This window comes from Agelaius phoeniceus, chromosome 3, assembly GCF_051311805.1.
Source record: "Agelaius phoeniceus isolate bAgePho1 chromosome 3, bAgePho1.hap1, whole genome shotgun sequence".
Classification (NCBI taxonomy): domain Eukaryota; kingdom Metazoa; phylum Chordata; class Aves; order Passeriformes; family Icteridae; genus Agelaius; species Agelaius phoeniceus.
Window position 1 is genome coordinate 116,305,816 of NC_135267.1, and position 24,840 is coordinate 116,330,655.

Consider the following 24,840-nt stretch of genomic DNA (forward strand, 5'->3'; position numbering starts at 1 on the left):
ACTCCTTTAATTAAGGTACTTTGTTTTGTGGGGGTTTTATATGTGCACATATATGGGTCATAGGATATGGGCAATGCCTGTCTTTTGTCTGCTGTTTTCTTGCCATTGGAAAAGAGAGGATTGTGGAGTTTGTCTTTTGCATAAAAGACCTTAAATTTGCTATTTAGTTTTGAGGAAGAGGATGTTCTGTGTACTTCTGTTCTTGCACTTGTCATCTGTTAAGGTGATGTCAGAAATGGAGGCTGCTGAGCTGTGCCATTCAGGTGGTCCCCTATAACACCATGTTCTTGAGTGAGCTAAAATGAGTGGTTTAATACAAACCATTTGCAATCAGTCTCCAGGTCTCTCTTGCACCAGAACCAGAGCTGAGCTGATGGCAGTGGGCAGATGCTCCCAATCATGGCTGTTCTTGGTCTCTTTCAGTGGTAACCTCTTTGCATCAGAGCTTGTGAGAGCCAAAGGACATCCAGATTTTTTTGGAAATAGAGCCTTTCAGCAGCTGACTTAGTTAGGGTCTGTTTGCCAGCATTTAAAAAGACAAAATACAGAAGGCTCTATTGTGGTACTTTCCACCTATTTGCTGTGCCCCAGAATTTCCTTCTGTTCTGAGTTGTTGCAAATCCAACAAGAGTCTGTTGTGTGAAAAGACAAAAACCTATGAACCTCTGGCACAGCTTGCTTTATTCAGACAACAGCATGAAACTGCAGGTTCAAGTCCACACATGTCTCTTAGACTCTTAGAAGTCATGTTCTTTTGAAGTGTCCTCTAGATGTTAGGGTATGAAAGGAGTTATGACCATCAACATCTACCTCTTAGCTCCACTGGGATATCCTAACAGGAATCCTAAAAATTAAAAAAAAAAAAAATTAGCTATATATCAAGACAAATATCAAGACCTTTGAAGAAACAATGTTTTCATGTTGAAGCTACTGTTTTAAAGTTCTGCTGAATATCCCTGCCCCAGGTTGGTTTTTCCCTCTCATTCTCTCCCATCACGTCTCCAGTGGCGGTGTTGGGCTTTTTCACCAAGCCCAGAGGTGTTGTAGCCCTGTGATACAATATATTCCTGACATTTCTAGTGACCCTTGCCTAGAGACCTTGTTATTGGTGGAAGATGAAAGTCTCAGCAGCTGTGGGAGCTTTAGGGTTAAAACCCTTTCCTCTTGGGGGTAAAAGTTTTGCAAAAGTTATTTCGTCTTGCCAGGGGAAAAAATGGTGCCTGGAGACCTGTGAAAGGTTTGATTTACTTTATTTGAAAGTCCTTCAGCATTCTAATATTGGCACCAATGATTTTGCTGTTCTCATGAACACTAAGGGGAACCAATCGTGTCTGATAAATTCCAAGAGGCTCATTTCCACATTTTGGTTGAGTTTTTGTGCTTGAAGAGACTTTGTTTTGTAGAGATTCCTCACCCTTAAGATACAAAATCCTCCATTTCAAGTAGTTCATGGCATCAAAACGCTTCCTGCAGCTCATGGATTTCTTCAAGGAAAAACCACAGAGCCAGGCTGAAAGGACATACTTTGTGCTGTATTATGCATTCCCTAGCGTGCTGTGAGTCAAACTTGGGTCCATCACAGTGTCTGTGTCTCATTTGAGCCAGAATCTGCCTTCTTTTATCACTGTGAGGAGTTCAGTGATGGGAGGGGTTGGGCCATTTGGGTAGAGCTGTGTCTGGCCAGTCTGTGGGACAGACTCCTCCTGATGTGCAGAGGTGGCACCAGCCTGTGGAACTGAACCCCATCCCAGTCCAGGCACTTGGAAGAGACTTGGGCTCCTCCTGGGCTGCAGACTTGTCAGACAGTGTTTACCACAGGCTTTGTGTTCCAGCTCCCCCTGCCTTTTGGCTGGTAGCAACAGATGCCTTTCTCAGCCTTTCTCTTGGTTGTTGTGCTCATTCCAGTGGTTAAAGAAGTCCAGGCACGTGGCTTTCTCTGGAATACAGTTAGATGTTCAAAACAGCAAGCATTCCTAAATAGCTTTCAGTTTGTGCCCGTCATGTGCAATTAATAATGTGGTTATTGAGTCTGAGATCAACAAAAGGGTGAAGTGAAATCCTGTGTCCTGTTAGAAAACAGTTGTCTGTGGCAAAGGTACACTGACCATCGAATCTATTGCTCTACATCTCTCTGCTTGAATGCCTTGGCAGGTGCTGCTGGCTGTTACTGCTCATACGTTATGGATGGGTATGGATTTTCCAGGAATGGATCAGCCTTCCTCTCCATCCTTAAGTATTAGTGAGGGGAAGATGGTCTTTTTCCTTCAGAGCTGGTGTGTTCCCAGGACCTCCATCAGAGGCATTACTCATCTTGCAGCCAGATGGTCTCAGATGTGCTTTTCCTTATTCTTTCCTCCAGAACTGCACTGACAGCCAGCCTGAGAAATGCCTTGTCCTGGATCCAGTTTGGCCAGGATAGTTCTGATTTTGCAGTGAATTCCACACCTCTCCTGCTAGAGGAGAGCCCTACAACCCTGCTATAGGATTTCTCAAAATGGCTGGGGCCAGTTTTGCAGTTTGTGGCTCATACTCTGAGTGGTTTAGACAGTGGGCTGTGTCTGGGCTATCCAGGTTCTGATGGCAGGGAGGATTCTTCACCTTCTTTGAGCTGAAGGCAGACTGTATGGAAAGAACAGATGTCATCCTGACATGTTTCCATTGTTTTGAAGCCTGTTCTTTGCTGTATAAAACTTTGAACTTGAAGATGCTACTTGTTTAAAGAATATCAAGTGGATTCCAGAAAAGGCTTTGGAAATCTCAGCAGCTTTTTGTATGTGATGTCATGGACCTGCTGTCCCTGTTTGAGACTTGGCTTTAAACTTAAATGCCAGTATTTCATTTGAATCTCTTCTAAATTAGAAATGGCAGCCTACTCTGCAGCACATGGTGTGGAGTTGGGCATTTTTGGGAAGGAAAGCTTCACAATTAACAGTAGGTTTAGAATGAAATGTTCCTTTTTTTGATTTGTTTACAAACAATCAGGACTTTGATTCTGTGGTGAATAATTTTAAGTGGAGAAATATGAGTGCTAAAAGGCAGTGTAATAATATGTCTGTAGAGCACTTTGAAGATGAAAAGCTCTATATACTGTAAACATTATTACTGGTATAGCCTAATCTGTGTGGAAAAATTAATCAAGCATGAACTGAGTGTAGTTTTTTTTTTAATGTGCAGTTTAGTGTTTGAGAAAGTCTAAGGTACCCATGTATTTGCTTTCACATTGTAACATTAGAAATTTATCCTTTTATATTTTTAATATGTGTGTTGCAATGATTTACTTTGTTGTTACTTTCCAAAAGCAGAGTCAGTCCTAATCCACAACAACCTTTGAGAAATGTGAAGTGTCTAGGCTGGGAGAGAAAATAGGTATGATATAAAAATACCGTGTGATGAGAAATGGGTGCCTGTCAGCGGGGAATTGTTTTGGGGGCAGTTGGCCTTAGGCTTTGGACAAGCCTGGAGTGGAGCAGGGAGCCAGGCAGGTGCCAGGTGGTGCTGGGGAGTGAACAGCTGCCAGGCTGCTGCAGATAACTCAGCAGCTCAGAGGCATTTTCCCAGGCTCCCTCCCAGGGAAAGGTCCATCAGAGCCTGGGAGGGCTCCCCACTGCTGCGCACGGCAGCACAGCCGCTCCTGGCAGCCCTCTGGGAGCGCAGGGCAGCCTGCCTGGCTCTCCTTGCAAAGCAAGTGCTGCTGGGCACTCTTAGGGACGCTGAAGTACAGCAAGCAGGGCAAATTACTGTTCCCTGGAAAGGCGGTGCTCACTACTGCCTGTTTCAGCTGAAACTGAACTGTGGCTTTTCTAGAACCACTTCTGTGCACTCTCCTTTTGTGTTTCAGGGTCTGTTTATTTCCTTGGGGCTGGTTTGTTTGTTTGGTTTGGTTCTTCTGTTTTGTTTTTGGACCCTGGATCTGATGATTTAGAGTGCCCAGTTTTGAAACAAAAACAAAACTTCAAGTCACTAAATACAATTCTATTTCTGCCTGTGTGCTGGTAATCGACAAAGGGAGCTTTGTCTGTGTTGCATGGTGAAGAGGAAATTGAAGATGGGATCAACTAGGTTTGCTGAGCCCAGGATGTGTGAACTTTCTACATTACTGGAAGAAAAATTGTCTGTAGCTTGAGGTTCAGACTTCTGTGTTGTGCTCAAAAGAAGTTAGTGATAGAGCATTTGGTATGTATCAGTTGGTCTGTTCTTCCATGAGATCACAAACAGATTTAAACCCATGCTGGGTAACTGTGTAGAAAGCTTAAAAAGCTGCGAGCCTATGGACTTCTTGGAGAAGGTTTTCTTGTGGGTCTTAATTTTAAGTTTCTTTCTTCATGAAGCAGAATAGCTAATTGGATAATATATTTCCCCAGAGAGAAGCTGAAAAAGGATATCACCATTTTTATAGTTCTGCAGTAACTCTGACAGCTTTAGAACTGGGGGAGTTTTTCAAACTCCAGCTGACTACAGAGCAGATCATATGTCACGTGCAAGAGGGTTTCAGAACATTTAATGAGTGTAGCTGTGTGATACTTTCAAAGTACTGCTATCTTAAATGTAGTGCATCTTAATATTTTCTCAGGCTTAGCAACAAGTAACAGCAAATATCTGTTCAGGCCTTTTCAGCAAAGTATTAAATAATCATGGAAACTAAAATGATTTTTTAGTGTTAGTCCCTCTGGGCTGAGCTTAGCAGCTCAGGTGCAATTCCCTGAAGGCTTTATAAAACTTTCAGACTTGAGCTGATGCTGCAAAAGTAGTTTGTAGAGGTGTCTTGATCTCTTACATAATTATTTATTTTGTCAGATCTGAGGTAGGTGTTCCCTTCCACAGAGCAGTAGCTGGCTGAATGAAGGGCCTCTAAGGAGAATTTGAAACTTTGTTCAGTCAATCACATGTGATTAAACACTTAGCCTCTCAGAGAATACCAGGACACCAAAAAAAAAATAAACAGATATAGATGTCACTGATCTATAAAAGAATTTCAAGAAAGAAGCATCCTGCTTTTCCTGTGAAAAACAAAGATTCACACTTTTTTCACTTTAGATGCCTTTCACAAAAAACCCAAAACATGTGGAATATTGTGAACAAATGGAGGTGGAAAGAAAAACTTAAAATATTTACTGTCTGAAGATTTGTTTTCCAAGCTGTACTTTTAGGAATGCTACTTTCTCAGCTTTCCAAGGTCACAGTGGCATATGTTGTTATCACACTAATAACTTATTTATATACAGGGCAAATTCTTTGATTTGACTAAGCCTACTAGCAGTGATAAAGAATTGTGGATGCCAAACTGGAGTAATTTTCCTTAATTGTTCTTTTAAGTAAACAGTTAATAAAGGTGGTGGATTGCATCCAAATTTTTCTCTGGTGCTCATCATTTTTAAGGGATGGTTCAACTTGTTACATCTTGACTTGATCTCTAAAAGGAAGTCAAATTTTGGGTGTCTTCCTGAGGGGAAGGAAAAAAGATGGCTGATAAATTTCAAAGGGATTGATTGTGATTGATAACTGTAGTTGTTAATGAGAGCTGAGGCTCAAGGGAACTCGATGGCGAGCTCCAGAAGATCTTGTAGGAGAGAGGGGGACCCTTCAGGAGGATGTGCATTTATACTTAGAAATAAGACATGCCTTGGCACTTGCTCTGTAGGGATTGAGACTGGAACAAGCAAGCTTTCCTTCTTTTTAAATGGTGATATTATAAAAACAGCAGTAGGACTTCATATTCTAACTTATCTGTGCTAATTGCACCTAGGGTGCCTGACTGTCTTCAAAGCATCAATAATTTAAGTCTTGCAGACCCCATCCAAGTTAGGGGAAATATGACCAAGCCTCTTTCACAGTTTGATTTCAGTGAGGTGCACAGGGAGACTGGGGAGGATGAGTCACAGATGTCAGGTTTTGCACTTTCAGTGGGAGTCAGGTTGCTAAATACCTTCATGAATGAAGTGCTAACTGATTTACCAGGGTCATTTGGGAATCTAAGTAGAACTAAAGTACAAGCTGTGTCCTAATACTTTCTCAGCCATAATAGAATCTGTTCTGTCCATTTCCTACACTGCCGATGCACAAGGATTTCTGTCATTGTTGGAAGTAGAAAGTGAAAAAGCCTCTGGAGGTTACAGGTACCGGCTGAGTCAGCCAGGCCAGCTCGGGCTGCTGTGCATACTGAAGAGTTCAAATGTGGCCATTTCTCACCTCATTCAATGGAACTGTAGAATTGAGCCCTTTGATGCTTGGGTTTCTTTGTAGTTACCTTTTTTATTTTCCCTACCAGGTCTGTCCCCTTCCCCTAGAAGGTGGTTAAGTGAATGGATATCTGCAGTGCTCCTGTAGAACGTGGCTGAAGGCATGACACCGCACTATTAATCAAATGACTCCTCTGATCAATTAATTAATTTAATTTCTGTTGTTGGGTTCCAGATCTTGGTGGTTGTTAATTTGTCTAGATTTTTGCTCTGTTTCAGGCACGAATTTCTTGAGAGTTCAGTATGGAGTTCAGCAGTTTCTTTTGAAAAATATTCCATTAAAGTTACTTTTTCCTTTGTATTATTGAGCTGCTGCTGCTTTCTCTCAATCCAGTCTTAGCAGATGCACAGCACTTTGAGACCAGAATGCCCAAGATACCTTACACTTAATATTATCCCTTTGTTTTATGTTGCAGCCAACAGTTTGCACATTACTGCCTACTTTATGAAGAGATGGGTTAATCTCCGTTGTGCTCTAGGGAAACGTTATCGTGGTAAGAAATCAGTTTCTTACAGACTTACTTAGAGGAGAAAGAAAGGGAGCATAACTAAGACACTGTCAGATTTTCATCTACTTAAATCAAAATTGTTTTCAGAGCTTGGCGGTTTTGGTGGGGTTTTTTGGTTTGCGTTTTTAAAAGATGATTTCCTGAAAACATAAAAAAAATAAAAAGAGAAGTGTTTCTTGAGATAAGATGGATTTTTTTTTAACTTAATTTTAAATTTGTGCATGCCTTGCCCCGGGGTAATCAGCTAAGGCTCACCAAGTTGTGTAAGTATGACGGGACTCAGCATTTTCCCGAGTCTCTGCAGGGTGAATCAGGCAGAGGTTGCAGCGTGAATCACTCCATTATTGCTGGAGTGTGCTGTGACATCAGCAGGCAGTACAAGTGTATGCAGGAGAGGCTTTGGTTCCCCACACACCCGACAGCCCTGACGTAGGTGATGTCATGGCACCAGGGCTGCTCTTCAGGCTCTCTCAAGCCAGGATGCTCTGGCAGGAAGGGAGATCAGCCCTCTCCTGCCAACACCAACGCAAAGGAGCTGCAGTGATCACTGCCCTCTGCTCTGTCCTCTTGGCATTAAACAAAAAAAACAAAGTCCTTGACAATACTGAATCATTGAATGCATATTTGAAAATCATTTATTGTTTTTGTAGGGATTCATGGTATTCATAAATCTTTAAATCTGTCTTCAAATGCCACCTGGTTATATTCGAAGTCTATATTGGCTGAAGAGATCAGTGTTGACTTTAAGTATTTCATCAAACTTGTCTTGTTAGATTAGAATTTCAGAGCTTCTGCATTGGAATCTCAACATCGTTTGCTGTCTATTAAATCTGAACTGTTTTAAAGCATCAATGAATACCTAAAGATACCTGCATTTTGCTAACCAGCAGATGAGATTGTTATAAAATGTAACAATAAAAGCATATTACTGGAAGCAACTTGGCCTACTCTTCAATTCTACAATTTTTCACATCTGTGAGATCAATCTCATAAGTTTATTTCTGCAGGCCTTGTCTCTTTCTTGTGCCCCAAAAACAGAGTGTTATGGCTTCATTCTGAAATACAACAAACTTCAAAATATTTTAATTCTCTTTTTATAAAAACAAAACCCAGCAACAAAAAAAAAAAACAACAAAACCAAAACAAACAAACAAAAAAAACCTCACCAAACAAGCTGAAAATATGAGGATACTGATCTGGAAATAATTCCATATGTAAACAAAAAAATATCCAGCTGTGCTCTTCCCATAGCATTGCCAGGTACTGAATAAAGCTTTGTCTCATCTGTTCTAATCTGAGAACCTTCCATTTTTAATCCTTTGTAAACAGAAACTTTGTTGTGTTCATAACAACCCATGTGATTGTGAGTAAAATGTGTAATTCAGTAGTAGTTAACCACCTTGTTTAATGACTTCAAAAATCTCTGTAGGCTGAGTGTGAAACTCTGTGCCCTGGCCTTACGCTGAGGTTTGGTGCCAAGCCCTGGCTGAATGCTGTTGTGGGCTGCAAACCTAATGTAGAGCTTTTGTGATGAAAAGACTCATCGCAGAACAGGACAGAAGAAATCCTTGTTAGGTGGTTTGTCTGTTGGGTCTGTCTAGGGATGCAGGTGGACTAATGTGCAGCCATGACTGTCCTCTTGGGAACTCCATTTATTCTACTTATTGATTTTTTGGAATGCTTTATAAAAACAAAACAAAAGGAGGGGTGGCACGTAGAAGAGAGTAGGTGAGAACTAGAGAGGTGCGTTAAATGAGTTAGTATGCAATTAAAAAAACAAGTAATTTTGTGTACTAAAAGCACATGTTTGTTGTTGTTGTTGTGAGTGGTTTTGAAGGTGGTTATGACTTTTGTAATCCTCTTTTCAATTCTTTTTGTGTAGAGCTCCGTGTGTTTCCAGAGAAATTTATCGTTTGTGTCAGTAAACTTGACTTTGATCCAAGTGCTTGGACATGTGACAGTGGTGAATTGGTAGGTACAAAACTGTTCTATAAATTTTGGGCGGTTTTTAATAGAAATGAAGCAAATATTTATATATGTAGATGTAGTTGCGCAAGTATTTGTTACTGTCATCTTGGCACCAGAAAGTCACATGAGCAGCTGGGCCAAAGTATTCAAAAGGGCATCCTGAAACAAGCCTAAATGCAGACAAAAATGGAAATTTTGAAAGCTCAGCATTTTATGAGCCTTATAAGTCTTGGAGACCACATGTTTAGAAAGCTGGATATGATTTTAGCACCTTGATTTAAGGATCTTTTTTCCTTTTATATTTTGTCCTTGTAACATTTACTTTCCAAAATTCTGATGTAGCTGTTTGTAATGTCCACGGGTTTCTTGTATGTTTTCTTTGCACTTGTTCTGCACAGCAACTCAAGCAGATCAGTGCTGACCCTGCTGGGAAAAAAATCCCCAAACAGTTATGGAGGAAAAGGCACTGGTGTGTGGTTAAACACCATAAACAATTCTCCCTAAATATTTCATCCTGAAGGCTTCATCAGGGTCAAAGGCTTCTGGATTTTATCCTGCAGTTAAGTGCTGATTGTCTCAGGAGTGCTCACACGGGCCCAGGTGCCACTCTGTGCCTCACACTGAGGGTCACAATTACACCCTGAGGTCTGCTGGGTGGATTTTAGGAGCTGATCTTACATGTATTAAAGTGTGCTTGACCCTTGAAAAAACGTGTTTTCTTTTACTCACTCAACTCCTTTTTTTTTCCAATACCAGCCAGGGTGTTCATATTTGTAATGCTAAATGCAGATTTTCTTGTTTCAATTCCTAGCTTGGTACATACCCTTAAGTGTCAAAGAATCAAGCAAATGCTTTTGGCACTCTCAGAAAAAAAGATCTCCCTGCTCTAGAAGTACTTTGGAAAATTATTACTTTTTCAGTATTGTCTTGAAAACTACTTAATGCTTGAAGTAGAAAATTCTATCTCTGCATTTTGACTGAGAAATAATTATGGGGTTTCTTGTTGCTTAAGTAACTCTTTTGAAATATCCAATTCCCTCATTTGGTATTTTTCATCTTTCCATAAAATAAGAGTTGAGAAGTTTTCTTCAGTTTTTCTTGTGATTTTGTGTGGGAAGGAGAAGGCAAATTTAAAAATTCAATGTTACGGACTTTAGCTTTACAATTTCAAAATTGGATCTTGATCTGTGGAAACTGCTTGTTGTTTAAAAGGCAAGTTTGTACACTTTTATATTTAAAAAGAAAGCAAACATCTCTTAGTGAGCTGATAGCCTAATCAACAATAAACTCTTGGGAGTTTGCTTTGCTTAGAGATGCAGTGTGTGTGCACAGCCCTGGCTGGGATGGGCAGTGCAGTGTGCTGCTAGGAGGGAGTAAAGGACACTTAGCCCTAAGCATCTTGCCTGGTTTGAAGAACTTGGCAACATGGGAGCAGACCCTCAGCAAATGTTTTGGAGCATCTGTTTAATTCTTACCACTCTCACTTAAAGGGTCCACTCCAGAGTGTTTTGTTGTTCCAGGGTTCCTAATGCACATTAGGACCAGATTTGTCATATACTCCAGCTGAGTACTTTGCCAGACTGGGGGAGTGTTTGATTGCCACTGAGAGTTTTTCAAGCTTTTGGCACTGCAAAAGAAAGGCAGAGAATCTGCACTTTGTGTGTGTCTGCTTTTCTCCATGCAGTTGAGCCATGAGTAGGCTGGAATTCTAAACTCTGCCCTACAAAAGACCACCCAGAAGACCTTTCTGTTGATACACTCTGCAGAGTCTGTCATGGGCTGAAAATGAGGCTGTGTTTTGTGTTCTTCTCCATGTTGTTTGGGTTTGAATAATGCCACAGTGTTGGATGCAAGTCCTTTTAAACCTTTAATCAGCTGACACCCTTGAATTTGAGGGCCTGTTTGTGTTTTACAAATGCAGTAAACTATACATTAATGAAGACTCTGTCACTTTCCTGTGTTGCTGTGACTGTGATTGACTTAGTCAAGACTTAGTGATTATGTATTTTTTTAAACTGTTTTTATGCTGCTTTATGGTCTGGGTCAGGCTTTCATTCCTGAGCTCTGTCAAGACAAATCAGTCTCAGTGTTCCCCTTTCCCATTACTGGGAACCAGTTTTATGTCAGCCTGGTGCAGGTTTCCTTCACTGACCACAGTTCTGGTCCTCCACCTGTCTTCAGCCCTTCATTCTTTGCCTCTTCTCTGACTTTTAGGCTGTTCTGTGTACCTCCAAAATAGGCTGTGCTTAAACAACGAATTTCATGGGATGTAGCCAGCTATGAAATGAAATCTTTGTCCTACAACTTAGGAAAGATCATAATTAGATTGCTTTTGAGATATTCACAAGCACAAACCTCAGCATCACTTGCTGGGAGAACCAATTTTAATTCTTCTGTGATGCCTCATCTAAGACTAAGGTTAGGGTGGATTAGACAGTCTGTCAAATTAGCTTTAAGCATAAGCTAATAAAATATTTGAGAGCACCTCTAAGGAGCAGGGATGAAATAAAGCAGAAGGAAATCTATCAATATGTAATTTTCTAGGATGTATTTATAAACGAGTGTGTCCGTGGTTATGTTTAAAACTCAGGCTGCAGGCAGTAATAGCATTTTGGAAGAAGGGAAATCTCTAGTAAAGAAACAATATAGCAAGTTATTGAAGTTACATAAGCAAATTGGAAGTCTTAAGGAAAAGATGGAAGAATAGGCTGAGTGATTAATGCTAAGCTTAAACATAAAACCATTGTTTCCTGTTTTACCAAACTAGGTTTGTTATCTTGAATAGTTTTATCTTGAAAAAGAAGACAGTTTTGGGAACATGGCAAAAGAGGAAACCCAAGGAAATGTATAAGAGCTCTGGAGAGATTAGTCATCTTTGTCAGTGACGGCATTTTCTTGATTATTATTATGTAGGGAGCTATAATGGAAAATTTGAAATGGGTTATCTGGGGAAACAGTGGAAATGGAAATGGGTGGAAGGCTTATGGGCATTTGAAAATGTGCAAACAATGGAGTATTCATTGATAACCACATCAGCTTTATACCAGAATCTATGAGAGGAAGCACTTCTAGGGAAAGCATGAAGGAGGTTAAGCTCAAGATGGTATTAAAGTGAAAATTTGAAATTACTGTTTCAGTAAAATCAGAAAAGAAAGTGAGGAGTAGAAGATCCTGTCTTTATGAAAAAGGTCTTGGGTTTTCCACTGAGCCTTGTTAAGTTACGGAGAATATTAGACAAAAATAACGATTCTATTCCAGCAGAATATTGCACTTTAAAAACCAAACCAACCAAAAAAACCCCTCAACAGGTACAGACGGAGAAAAAAGTGCTAAAGATGTGCCCAGTGCTTTTTTAAATCCCTAGCAGGGAAAAAGCCTATTTCATCTTCTTCATACATATCTGACTTATGGATTGGGTCATTGTAATACTTTTCAGGAGCATTAGAGAATTCTCATTCTTAAAACTCCTAAGAGCCTTAGTGACAGGGTTTGCTTGGCTTTTGATTGTACTGGGAAGAGGCTTCTGGTTCTTTCATGCAAACATGAAACTTAGCTGTAATTAATAGATCTGTCCCACTGGAGTGTATGCTGGAATAGTGTGTCTATTGGAATGTAGAATGAAAACTTCAGATAGCAGCAATTTGTAAAGATCAGTACAGGACTTTATGTGGAATTTAGTTATCTTAAATGCTTTAAACACTTATTGTTAAGTGATATCAGATTGGGTAGGGGAAGAAGGAAATGCTGTGAAATAGAATTGCACAATTCACACTGTAAGTACAAATCTTGGTACGTGTGTATATCTATATATGTGTATAAAATATTACAGTGAAGCTGCTGTGCTGGTGGGCTGCTACTGAAAAGGTCACTCCACATCCCCTCTACATCCAGCCACATATTCCTTTCCTTTCTGGGTACAATGGACCAAGTGATTCTTCAGCTGAGAATGAATTTGTTCATTGACTTGACCTAGCAGAAAATGATTTATTTGTGAAGTTTCTCTGTTTTTTGTTGGAGGATTAGTTTTCCATCATGTCAGTTCACTGAACCAACTCATTCTGTACCCACACACTTGCCAATTGTGATGCAAAAAACCTTGCAGGAGCATGCAGCCAGGATTTGGATGAATGGAGCTGAAGCAGCCTTTAGGTAGCAGCTAGAGTTACCTGGGTTTGAAAGTAACATCCACAACGTGTTAATGTTACATTTCTTGTAATATTTGTCTTATTGCTGGCTTTTTTATGTCACTGTCCTTTTTTTTGAATTTTATAAAATCTAGTTTTCTGGAATTTTAGATAATGTGCTGAATTTTTTTCAGTTACTGTATTAAACAGGAGAAAATCATTAAGCTGTAGTTGGTAAATATGAGCAGGGTTCACTACTTCTTTCAAAAAGGTAGAGAGGGGAAACTGCAGACTAATGAACTTTAGCCAAATACCATATTAGTAGAACAGGCAAAGAATTGCTTGGATGAGTTCTCACTTTTGACACCTCAAGCTTCTGTCACTTTTTTTTTTTACTCATCCTTCCTGTTCTGCATTCCTCCTGCATTTGCTTCCCTGAGCATTCTTGTCTTCAGTGTTCGTCAGTGCTGGGGTCATCCAGTGACCCCTCTGCAAACAAGGGGTGGTTTTGGCTTGCATTTCTTTTGTTTGCATGATTCACTTTGAGCCAGATCCCTTCGGGGTTGATCCTTGGCAGGACCACGTGTTAGGTAAGGGTGAGACTTCCCTTTCATTGTTGGTGTAGCTTTCAATTAGCTTCAGTCATTGGGCTGCTGTCCCTGAGAAAGTGCATCTCAGAGGAACGATCCTGAAGTCTTTGACTCAGGCATGAAAAGAAGGCTGCAGCAGCTTTCCAGTATTCCCTTTCGTGCCAGCTCTCTGCCTCTTCTCCTTGCAGATCCCGCTCCTGCAGCAGCGCTGCCGGAAGGGCTGTGCTCCTGCATCTCACTGTCCTGGGATTGGTGCACACCGAGCTGCCCTGGGTGGGAGCAGCTGGGCTCTGTGTGTGTGCTCCCTTCTGCCAGCTCCGAGCGGGGCAGGAGCTCCTGCAGGAGGGCAGGGAGGAGACCTGAGAGAGAGCGGTGATGCTGGGAATTGCCTCAGTGAGATTTGTCTGAACTTGTCGCAGTTTCTTCTCTTAGCTTCCAAACTGATTTATTTTCTGCATGGCAAACGTCTCACAGCTGTCTGCTGCATTAACTATCCAGAGAAGTGGACAAATGATAAAATGAAAACTGACACAATTATTTCAATTAGTCAGGATCAGAGAAGGCTTTGGAGAATTTCAGAGAAACCTCCCAGAGCTGGGTAGAGAGGCGCTAGGGCTGTAAATGAAAATCATCTCTTGATAAATGCACAGTATTTTTACTGAAAAGAACAATTGCTGTGCTCATGCAAATTGCTGAGTGCATTAACTGTGTGATGGCTGGAAAAAGGCCAAGATGTTGCTGCAAGGAATTGATTGGAAAACTTTCTCCTGTGGCATTATTTATCTGAAAAGCAAACAGAATATTAGAGTATGTATGGAATGAAATAAAAAGTAATATTTATTGCCTTAACTCCAAAAAGTAAGTGGAATGCATCCTCAATAAATGAGTACCTCATTATGCAAAATCAGGTGAAGCAGAGCAGAAATATAGATGGTCCTGTAGCAGCAGTATAAATGATTAAGGTTGTAAAATTATTTCCATGTGAAGCAATCCTCAAAAAGTAGGGACAAATTGAGTAATCTTTTACTCATTTTGGTAGTTGCTTTTTATGAGTCCTCCAGTTGATTTAAATCTCACTACTTAGCAGCGTTCACAAGTTCCCATTTGTCAAAGCCTTGTGGTTATTTAAGATACTATCATCTGTCATCATCCTTTCACCTCCCTCATTTTCCTCTCCCCTCTCACTGTTGCTGTCACAGCTTATGCTGGTGCTTCATGTGGATTTGACCTGATTCTCTGCTCTTTCCTCTCTGCAGGCTTGGAGAGGACGGGCACCCCTGGCAGGGGTGGGGGGAGGCTGGCAGGGCTCATGTTAAACTGCAGGGAGCCAAAGATTTTATTTGTCTTGGTACATCTGTGAGATTTTGGTGGATCTAGGATTTGAAAAGGATTAACTTACTTAAGGTTTTGATAATAATTCTTGATATTCCTGTTGGGCAAAAAATATTTGACAGGATTTTAAAAAATTGTTTTAAGGAGCAATCTGTTCCTCAGTCTTCAGCAGAAATCTCTTAGAACTAATAGGAAGTTATACTTGACTGAACAGGGAAGTGAAATATATGATGGTAAAGTTCACGGCAGGATTTTTGAACAATTTGTAATTATTTGAAATTATTTGGAGGGACAGATCCCCAGTGTGGGCTCAGAAGTCTTGGGGGTTTTCAGGGTGGTGGTACTGGTGTTGGTTTTGGAAACCAAGCTAAAACATTAAACTGTTGAACAGTAATTATTTCCTGAGCTGTGCTATTCTTGTTTTACATATTTTGGGTTTGTATAACCAGTGGGATCAAGAGCATTAGTTATTCTTTACAACATCTCCTCCGGGTGTTACTGCATATTGTAATTGCACAAAAACAACAAAATAGCATAAAATTGATGTATTTTTTTTCCAGATTTTTTTTCCTGTAAGTATCCAAGTGTTGGGCATCTGAATCACACTGTACACATCATGTGCTCCAAGGAGTATTCTCCTATGTCATATAACCCATGCTATGCCAGGGCACATGCAGTTTGCTTCGGTGATGCTGAGGGACATCTGCACTGGCTGCCAGTGAGGTTTGGTAGGCACACAGAGGATCCTCATGCCAGCCTGTGAAAAGCTGTAGTACAGGATTACAGGAGGGCCTGCCTCAGATATTCTCTCTTGATTTGTAAGCTGGAGAAAGGGGTCAAGCACCACAGCAAATTGCTATTCCCTTATTTTATAAAAAGCTCTTTCAAGCATGAAATGTGTGTCTCACGTGCACATCCTCTTTCATAATTACTGGAGTCAGGAACCTAAAAATTGATGGAAATGGCTGGCTGAAGATGCATGATTACAAAACAATGGTTTCCTTTAAAAAGGTAAAAATCCACTGTCACTATGCTTTAGATTTTTCTTTAGTGTCATTGAGAGAACTTAATTTGGTTGAAAAGCTGTTGTCTACTCCTCCATTTCTTATCAGTGGACACTTTCTCTGAAGATAGAATCTGAGTCTTGTAGCATCAGTGTATAAAATCAGAATGATTAATAGCTCAATTACTTAACATTAATTTTAGCAGTTCTTGCCTTCAAGCAAATGCACACAGCCAGTGTCATGTGCTGCTCAGTATGTAAATAAATCAGTTATTTTGGGAGCACTTCTGTGCCTTTAGAAAGTGTGATGGGGTATTTGCTCCCTGTGTTACACACAGGTCTGATTTATAAAAAGGCCCCCCTGCAGCTCCTAAGTTTTAGGAAGAATCACATTTCATTTGTTCTCTGCCATTTACAGCAGGAATTCTTCTATTTTCTCTTCTTTAGTGGGTATTCAAATGCAAATCTAGAGAGCTCTGAATTTCCAACACTCAGAACAGTCTGGGATTCCTCCTATATGTGAAATACAGTTAAAATCTGAACCAAATACTTCAAAAGGAAGAAGGCATTTTCCTCATAGAAGTCAAATGCTTTAAGCTAATCTGGTGATGCCTGGGGGACCTTTGGAATGTTTGTAATCGACAGGACTTATGTATTGAGTGAGAAACTTGGGTTCACACCTTGTGTTTTGAGTGGAATGTGTATCACAGGGGCTTGTAACAGTCTGGGCCAATGCTTGGACTAAATAGTGCAGACCAGAGGGTCTCCTGAGCAGCAGGACTGAAAATCTGTGGTGTCACGTTCAAGGGAATTTTGGTGGTAGATGATGAAGACTGTGCTCATCCAGGAGTTTGATTTTTGCCTTCTCTGCTAGGTCATGGGAAGGTTGAACAGTTCTGCTCCTCCTGGACAGATGCAGTTTGCTCTGGTTGTTACATTCTTTTCAAGATTGAATTTGGAGTTTTTTGAAAACCACCAGCATTCCTTAAAAATACTTATTTCAAAGGCAATACCAGTATTCCAGTGTAACCTTAATGGCTTTTACTGGAATTCACTGGCTTTTACAGCAGGGCAGTCAACTTTAAAATGTAGAGCAATATTCCACAAATCTGATCAAGGAACTGTATTTCAGGTTGAGATTAATATCCATTTCTGTACTTGGAAAACTTCTACAAGTGTTTTATGATGTGGTTGGAGTTCATATGTAGAACTGCCAGGACTGATGCATCACTACATTGGAAATGCAAAAAAATTTGCATCTTGAAACTGTGGGAAGCTTTTCCTTCATGTGGGTTGGGAGAAGGCAGGAGACGAGACCCAAAGTCCTGTCTCTGTCACTTTTTTATCAGTTAGATGGTAATGTCTGATTCATCCTTCCCTCAGAAGCCTCCCCACTTGCTTTAAGGAGCCCTTTTTGCTTATCAGATTGGAAGGAGTCCTGTCTGACCTCTCTGATCTGCCCATCATCTGTCAGGACACCTCTGAAACTTAAAGGTTATCTTTGATGGTTGAGCTCATGATACAGCTTAGAATGACACTGAGAGAAATCATCCAATCGCAACCTTACCTAAAGCTCCCCTCAGTAAGGGTTTCTGTCTTACTCATTTCACTAATTTTAGTTTTATTGTATGGACCTGGGATAATACGTTAGTTCATAGCTTTGCCTCTTTTATTATCTTTATAGTCCCCTCCCATTTGCCACCATGATGTAAAAATTGATTTCTTGAACCCACTGATGTATTCTATTAAGTATTTTTGATGAGCCACTTTGATAAATGCATTTTTAAAACTGTGTTTTGTATTATGGGGTTGGGAACCAGACATGAAATTTAATTATCTCTTAGTCTTACTTTATAAGCTTGTGGCACTGAGAAGAGTGAGAGACAGCAAGCAAGCATGACACCAGAGAGGCAGGAAAGGGGGGGCAGCAGTGTTCACTTTGAAGATTTTCTTTCAATCCAGTATTAGACTGGAAGCAAAAAAAGAAAAGAGTATTTGTATGAGTATATTGTCATGCTGGAAAGGCCAGAGCTTTCACTCTGCTTCAGGGTAATGAGTTCCTCTTCAGGGTAAGGGTCCCTCACAAGTGCCCATCCATGGGTAGTTCTTTAACAGACATTTAGTGCTGTACTGCTGAATTCAGCTGCCCTGGAGAGAGATGGAGACAGCAGCGACTGCCACTTCTGCACTTCTGAGGGTTTCTTTTTCAGCTTGAGTGTGTAGTAAGTGGTGTAAGATCGCTGAAAAAAAAAGGGAATCTTCAATTTGATAAACCTTACAGGAAGTATGTTCTGTGCCTAGCAGTGTGCCTGATATTTCTCTGTAGGTTTTGATAGAGATTTTTCTTCCCCCAAACATCTCTTTTGGATAAGTGTTAAGGACCTTGAATTCAGGTTTGGGGAGGCCAGTGTCATGAGCAGGTAGGCTGGTAAGACTTTGCAAGCGTCACTTCTGTGGGCCCTTCTCTGCAGTTTTAGTGACAAAGAGGACTGAGCTTACCCTGGGATTTTAAGAGCACATATTTCTAATAGAACTTGGCAGTTCAAGGGCTAGAGAAGCATTTTAATCTTTTGTGCCCACCCAGTCTCTATACAAATGTAAATATGTCTGTCTTTAACAATTTGCCAAGAAATGTGGTTTTAATTTGTTAGCAGTGATCCCACTCCCTGCAGCTCTCTCAGAGTCGAGTCGCAAGTCTGGCGGTGCTTTGACGTTTTTCTCTGTCATGGTGTCATTGTTTATATGATGTCTGCTTCTGCTGTCCTCCCTTTTATGCCTGGAATATTTTTCTTTAATTATTTCATTGCCTAAAAGGGATCAGGGATTACTAGACAGGATGAGAGCAGATTAGCTTTTTTTCTTTCTTTAGCAAGTCCTGAAGTTCCCATAGGAAATAAATAGTGTTCCCAAAACAGACGGTGTGTTTTATTTTTTTTTTTAATTAACTAAAATTATTAAGTCTAATAAAGAAAATAAAGGAAGTATCACCAATAATGGCTGTGTGTCTTAGTAGTATATGGAGTGCCCACTGTTGTTATTTATGACTCCCTCTGCCTTCTATTGTGGACTTATTCCAGCCTTAGGGAGTTTACATCACTACTAATAGCAAAAGGCTCTCTGGTTCCCACAGAGTCTTTCAGAGCCTGACTCATATGCCTTATGTTAATTGTTCAGCTCTCAAAATACAGCACTTACAGGGTGTGGTTCCGAGGGGAAAATCTACTGTACTTAGAGGGCATGTTCAGAAGTGTTTCACATATAAATCATTTTGGTTTTTACTTTTTTTGATGCCTTAACCCTTTCTGTCACTGCTTTGTGTGATAAGTTATTTGAAAGCAAAACAAAAGGTCGATGACAGCGCAGTGAAGGGAATGTGTTAGCCCTGCAACTTGGGGCCATTAGCTCCAGCCTGACTCAACTCACAAGTGCTGTGATTCTGCCATCCTGGCCTCTCTGCAGGGTCTGCTCCTCTCAGCCTGGCAGGACCATCCCAGTCCTGTGGGGTCTGGAGTCAGAGGCAGGTCAGAGCTGGGGCTTATTCCTTATCTGCAGTAGGGAGTACATGGGGACAGGAGCTATCCCCAGTCCTCCCCTGGATTTTGTACCAAGGGCTCCTTGCCTTGCTTGCCACAGTGACAAGAGTTGCCTGAGTGGGCTGCTGATCCTGGCCTGGTCAGTGCGCTGGGGGCTGAAGAAGATTTAACAGAATTAACTTTACCCTTTTCCACCCAGCAGGAACTCAGATGGGATCCAGCTCTCTGGCCAAGTATGAGTGCTCTCCAGCTGCTTTGATGCAGGGTGATTGTGCAAGACCCTTCAGCCTCCAAGTTGTGTGGCTGTTACTGGAAATCAAAATAGTTTCTACAGACTTTGCAGTCTCTGCCTTTTCTTAAAATTAGCATAGGGCTCAAGTATCTTAGTAGTATTTCTTTCTTTAATAGCTTACAAAGTATGAAAATATATTTAGTCAAATTAGGGGAATCTACCTCCAGCAAGAATAGAAGCAGCAATTAATCCCTCAGATTAAACTAGTTAAGCTTGATTTCTGAGGCTGGGATCACATTGTATGTATGCTGTTTTCTGCCTGCTGTAAACAGACTCGTTGCACCACGAGTGGACAGAACTTCATACATGGCTCAATGTGCACATTTGTGTAACTTGTCTCTGAGAGGAAGGCTTAGAACAGCTGTAGTTTTTTTAAGTGCCAAAATGGCTTTACTTCTTTGCCTGACTACTCTCCATCATCTTGCAAAATAGGAAGCTGTTTTCACTGGCTATTTCTTCTGGAAAGAGCATGGAGGTCCCCTTGCCCTCTCCTCTAAAACAGAAATAAAAATGGGCAGGGCTTGATCTCCCCTAAGTGACAGGTTCCCAAGGGCTGTTCCAGGCAGGGGTCATGCACAGGCTGTGGCCTTGTGCCTCTGCTGGCTGTCTCTGTGTGCCTCAGCTCTTCCACACCACCTGGCTCCAGAGCCTCACCAAGGAATGGGCTGGAGCTCCCCTGCATTTGGGCAGTCCTGTCAGAGGCTGCATCGTGGGGGCTGAGGGAGAAAAGTGCTCTCAAAGACAAGGAGAGGCACAAAGCCTCTTCTCCCCTTGACTTCACCACTTCTTTTTCCTCTCCTCCGTGGCCTCAGAGATAATATTTTTTTGGAGTGTGCAGTAGTTAATGGTGAAATCAGCAAATGGCCCTTCTCTGGTTGAGATTGTTTCATTGAGAAGGGAAGTGCTCACAGCTTGAAGAAAAAGAGCATTTTCCTTCCCTCCCGCTCGCCCCAACCTCGTGTTATGTAAAAGGATGGTGCTGCTGTTAGCTGAGACCAGAAAGAATTCCCCTGGTGTCCTGTAGTAGCCAACCACTACAAGCTGTGAGCGTTTAAATGTTAGAATTAAAAGTTTTAACCCTTGCCTTGCTCAATGAGCAAATAACACTGTGTATGGTTTTTTGTAAGTATGGAAAATGATGGGAATTCCTCTGAGAATAAGTGTATAGACCACTGCGCCAGTCAGTCTCTTCAGAAAAAAACTGACAAGCGTGCTCCTGTCTGCAAGAGAGATTCCTGGCATTTGTCACAGTTTGAGCCACAAAGATGTCAAATATTTGCCAACAGTTTCCTCAGATGGTTTGGAAAGCTACGTCCTTTACATTGCAGCGTTGTTTGTTTGCGGTGTATTTTAGCATACGAAATATGTTGCTTGGGAGTCAAGGGGAGGGAACTGACTAGACTCCCAAATATTAAAAGATTAAAAATAATTTTCTTTTAGACTGCTCAGATCAAAATAATAAAGAACAGCTGTAAATCTTAGTATTAGAAATGGAGCTTTCTGTTGAATAATCACAGTTTGATGTGTCATGCTTTAAACCTGTATTTTCTTTTGGAGCAGAAAGAAGAACTTTCCAATGGGACGTCTGAATATTTTACTGAATCTGCTGAGAACAAGAAGCTTAAGATTAGTCTGAGTGAACAAATAAAGCAAGATATCCTGAGGAAAATGTATGCCACTATTCTTTATAAGCTTTTGAATTTATAATTGGTAAAATTTGATTTGGTAGAATCTAGCTTATGAAATAAAATTTTAAATAATATAAAATTTTAAATAATATAAACTTCTTTACGAAAGATTTTTTTTAATTACTGCAAGATTACTACTGTAGTGTGGATAAGATTGATGTTTTTTACAGCATGGAGAAAGCTATTACAACCCACATAGATGTAACACGTAGCACTAGGCAGAGTCAAAACAGGCTGTTTTTCCTTGAGTGAAGCTCTGAGCCAAAATAAATATGTGATGCTTGAATTGGGTGAAAAACACTTCACAAATATTTTTTTGTTGTTCATTTTGAGATTCTGGATCAGTAGTCACAATTAAAGAGTATCCCTGGTTGGATGGATGGGGAGGATGAGCTGATCAGCTGAACTTGTCACTGCTCCATGTGGTACCAGGACTCCACCCCAGGTTGTGGGAGATGCCAGCAGCCCCAAATCACCTGTGAAATCAGGGATTTGCTGTGAACCCTGGCAACTTTTCTTTTTACCACTGTTGTCTCATCTGTGTTGTCTTTAGCAATGAGATTAGCTTTGGAGGTATGCCAGTTCTACCTGTTTTGGGTGAGCCCTCTTTGAGAGGAGTTAGATGCTCTGTCCTGGGAGCTGCTGTGCAGCAGAACGTGGTCTCAGCTTGGGGCCATCTCTAGCAACTGTGTGTTTAGACTCCAAATGCACTTCAGGACTTGGGCATGAAGTTCATCTTAAGGGCTGTGTGAAATCCAGATCCATAGGTCTGCTGAGGAGAGTTTATGTACTGACACTCCATCAGGTCCCTTGTGATCCCATTTTCCTGTGTAATTCCTTTCAGAATATCATCTACTTGCATTACCCAAGTTCTTGCCAGATGAATGGGCTTGATGAGTAGTGGTTAACTTTAAAGCAATGCTTTGAAATGTCCTGGGAAAAATTCCAGAGGAACATTCTAAAATAGAGATTAGGAGCTCTCACACAGAGGCGCACTCACTGCCTCTCCTGCCTGCCCCCTCTGTCCTGTAGATATGCATTATGCATGTGGATATATGGGAATGGTTTGCAATCATTTAGGCACTTAGGAAATGCTATTTTATCTAGCCAGTTCAGAGAGGAATTCAATATACTTCTGCTCTGTTGACCTTTAACATCTGTAATGAATTCAGTTCTGCCTCTTGGAAAAGAGTGTGAACTCACTCCTTCATGGCTTAGTCATTAATAAATAGGGCTCTCCCCTAGCACAGTGGAAAATCAGATGGATAACACTTGATATTATCCACACTAGACAAACATTGCTGCTTGTCAAGATGATACACAGGGATTTTTTTCCACGTTCAGAAAGAGGGTGGCCCAAGTGGTGTTTCAGAGTTGGAAAAACAGTAAATGGAGTCAGTAAATGTTCTTTTTTTAATTTAAAAAACAAAATTCCTTTTTATTGCAGTGTGAAGAGGACAAAACCAAGGAGAAGTAGTGCAAGCAAACCTCAAATCAGCAAGGACTCCAAGAAGGTGTGTCTTGGCTGGGCAGACTTGCAGACAGAGAACAGAGACAGTGACTGTGGGCCTTCTCTCAGTGCTCGGTGTGCTGTGAAGCGCAGGAGCCCAGGCCTGCTGAAGGACTGCACAAACACAGCTGAGAGCAGCCTGGGCCTTCCTGTGCTAGAGCAGAGAAAGGATGTTCATCAGGGACAGCCAGAGGAGGTTCACAGCCAGCACAAACCTCGCTCTCTGGAGCAGCCAGAGGCAAGGCTGCTCAGTGAGAGCCCTCCTTGCGGCTCTGAGTCAGCGCCGCCGGCTCCTAAACAAAGCCAGAGAGTGACCAGAGCACAGGCTCAGCTCCGGACCAGTGGTTCACAGGAAGAGTTGGAGCATTTCACAAAAGTGTCCTCTGAAGGGACTCCTTTAACTTCCATCAATACAGAAATGAGTGAGCGTGAGGATAATTGTTTGGGTCCATTCCTGGAGGAGACGGCACCTCTTAATTCCAGGTTGTTTTCAAAGCAAGATGTGACAGAGACTATGGTTGACAAGAAGTCATTGACTTTGAGAAAAAACCCCTCCCGGTCTCTCTTTGTGAGCAGCAGCGGAGTGCAGACAAGCCAAAATGAGCCAAGCACAGCCCCTGAAGAGCTGCCTGCAGTGCCAACATCATGTCTAGAGCTGCACCCCGTGTCTTCAGAGAAGCTTTCCCAAAAAAGAAAAAAAGAAGTGGAAAATGGTCTCAGGAAGTTAAAACTGCGAAGGCTTAAGAAGTCAAAATCTGAAATACTGCCTTGATAGCATGGGTGGTCAGCCAAGGTTGTGCCTAAGGAAAGAGCAGGAAGCAATTCAAATTATGGAAAACAATAAAAATACAAAATCAAAATTAGAGAACACATTAAGAAAATTTAGTTAACTAAGGATCTTAGTCAGTTGGCACTGTAATACAGGTAATCCTTTTAAGTCTTTAGGAATTAGTCATGATTATTGCACAAGCCAGCATCATATTTATAGAAAGAAACATCTCTTATAAAATAATATTTACTAAGCAAAATTTTAGATTTATACATATTTAGCGCTATTAAAAAGTCATATCAGCTGCTAACAGCAAAAGTTAAAACTCTTTGTGTGACTGTTTGCAGCTGCAGTTATTTGCTATCTTGTTTGTTTCTGAGCATGTAGTTTATTTTAGTAAAAAATTAACCCTTTCTCTATATTAGAAAGTTTGTGGTTTACTCTCACGATCTCTACAGCAATAAAGCAAATTAAGTTTATTTCAAATAAGTCTTTAACCCGGATTAATAGCTGATGATTTGAGGCCCACTTTTTTAGAGAAGTGTCAAAATAACTATAGTTTCTGCTTGTGTAGTTTTGATATGAACATTTAATTCTAGCCCTTGTTGTAGATACAAGTCATCATGCATTCAGTCTTGGGGAAGAATGAAGGTTTCTTTTATATATTTAGATTTATATATTTACACCTGGATGTGCAAACATTGTTCTTGGGTGAAGTTCATCTATAAACATGTATGCACATCTTTATGGATACATGTTTCAAAATGAGGCCTTGCTTGTGTGCAAGGGCAACACACTGGTTTTCATGTGGAAGTAATACCAGAGTCAAATCTTATTTTAAGATAAATTTTAATTTTACAGTGCTTGTTCATACTGCTTCTTAAATTTAAATGCTAATGAGCTGAGGAAATGTACCTTTTTTATTTCATGCTTATCTTTTAAAATGTGTAGAATAAATGTATAAGCCATTTTCTTTCATCATTCTCAAGCTCAGTGTGACCCAGCCCCTGAGGCAGCCAGGGGGCCAGCCATGTCCTTGGCATGCAGCAGGCCCAGGAGGGCACTGTCCCACTCTGGCCTGGCCTCCCCCAGGAGGGCTGGGGACAGCTGTGGGCACTGGAATGTAACAAAGATACAAAGGTGTTTGAGAACTTGAGAGGAGTGCATGAGGATGGTGAAGGCCTTGAGGGGAAGCCCTGTGAGGAGCAGCAGCACTGGGTCTGTTCAGCCTGGAGGAGACTGAGGGGACAGTTCACTGCAGCTGCAGCTTCCTGGTGAGGGCAACA

The 24,840-nt window shown here is 41.0% G+C and overlaps 1 protein-coding gene across 5 annotated transcripts in view; it reads left to right on the forward strand.

Moving 5' to 3' along the window:
• SLX4IP (SLX4 interacting protein) overlaps positions 1–24,532 on the forward strand; it is a 69,745-nt gene extending 45,213 nt beyond the window's left edge. For 3 of the 5 annotated variants that reach the window (XM_077176308.1, XM_054628919.2, XM_077176309.1), the window contains 4 exons: positions 6,653–6,730; positions 8,628–8,716; positions 21,145–21,257; positions 22,723–24,532. In XM_077176308.1, the coding sequence (XP_077032423.1) occupies positions 6,653–6,730; positions 8,628–8,716; positions 21,145–21,257; positions 22,723–23,557 (1,115 nt within the window). In that variant the 3' untranslated portion in view covers positions 23,558–24,532. The remainder of the gene's footprint in view (positions 1–6,652; positions 6,731–8,627; positions 8,717–21,144; positions 21,258–22,722) is intronic. The other 2 variants (XM_077176307.1, XM_054628922.2) reach the window with 1 other exon arrangement.
• The last annotated feature ends 308 nt before the right edge of the window (positions 24,533–24,840 follow it).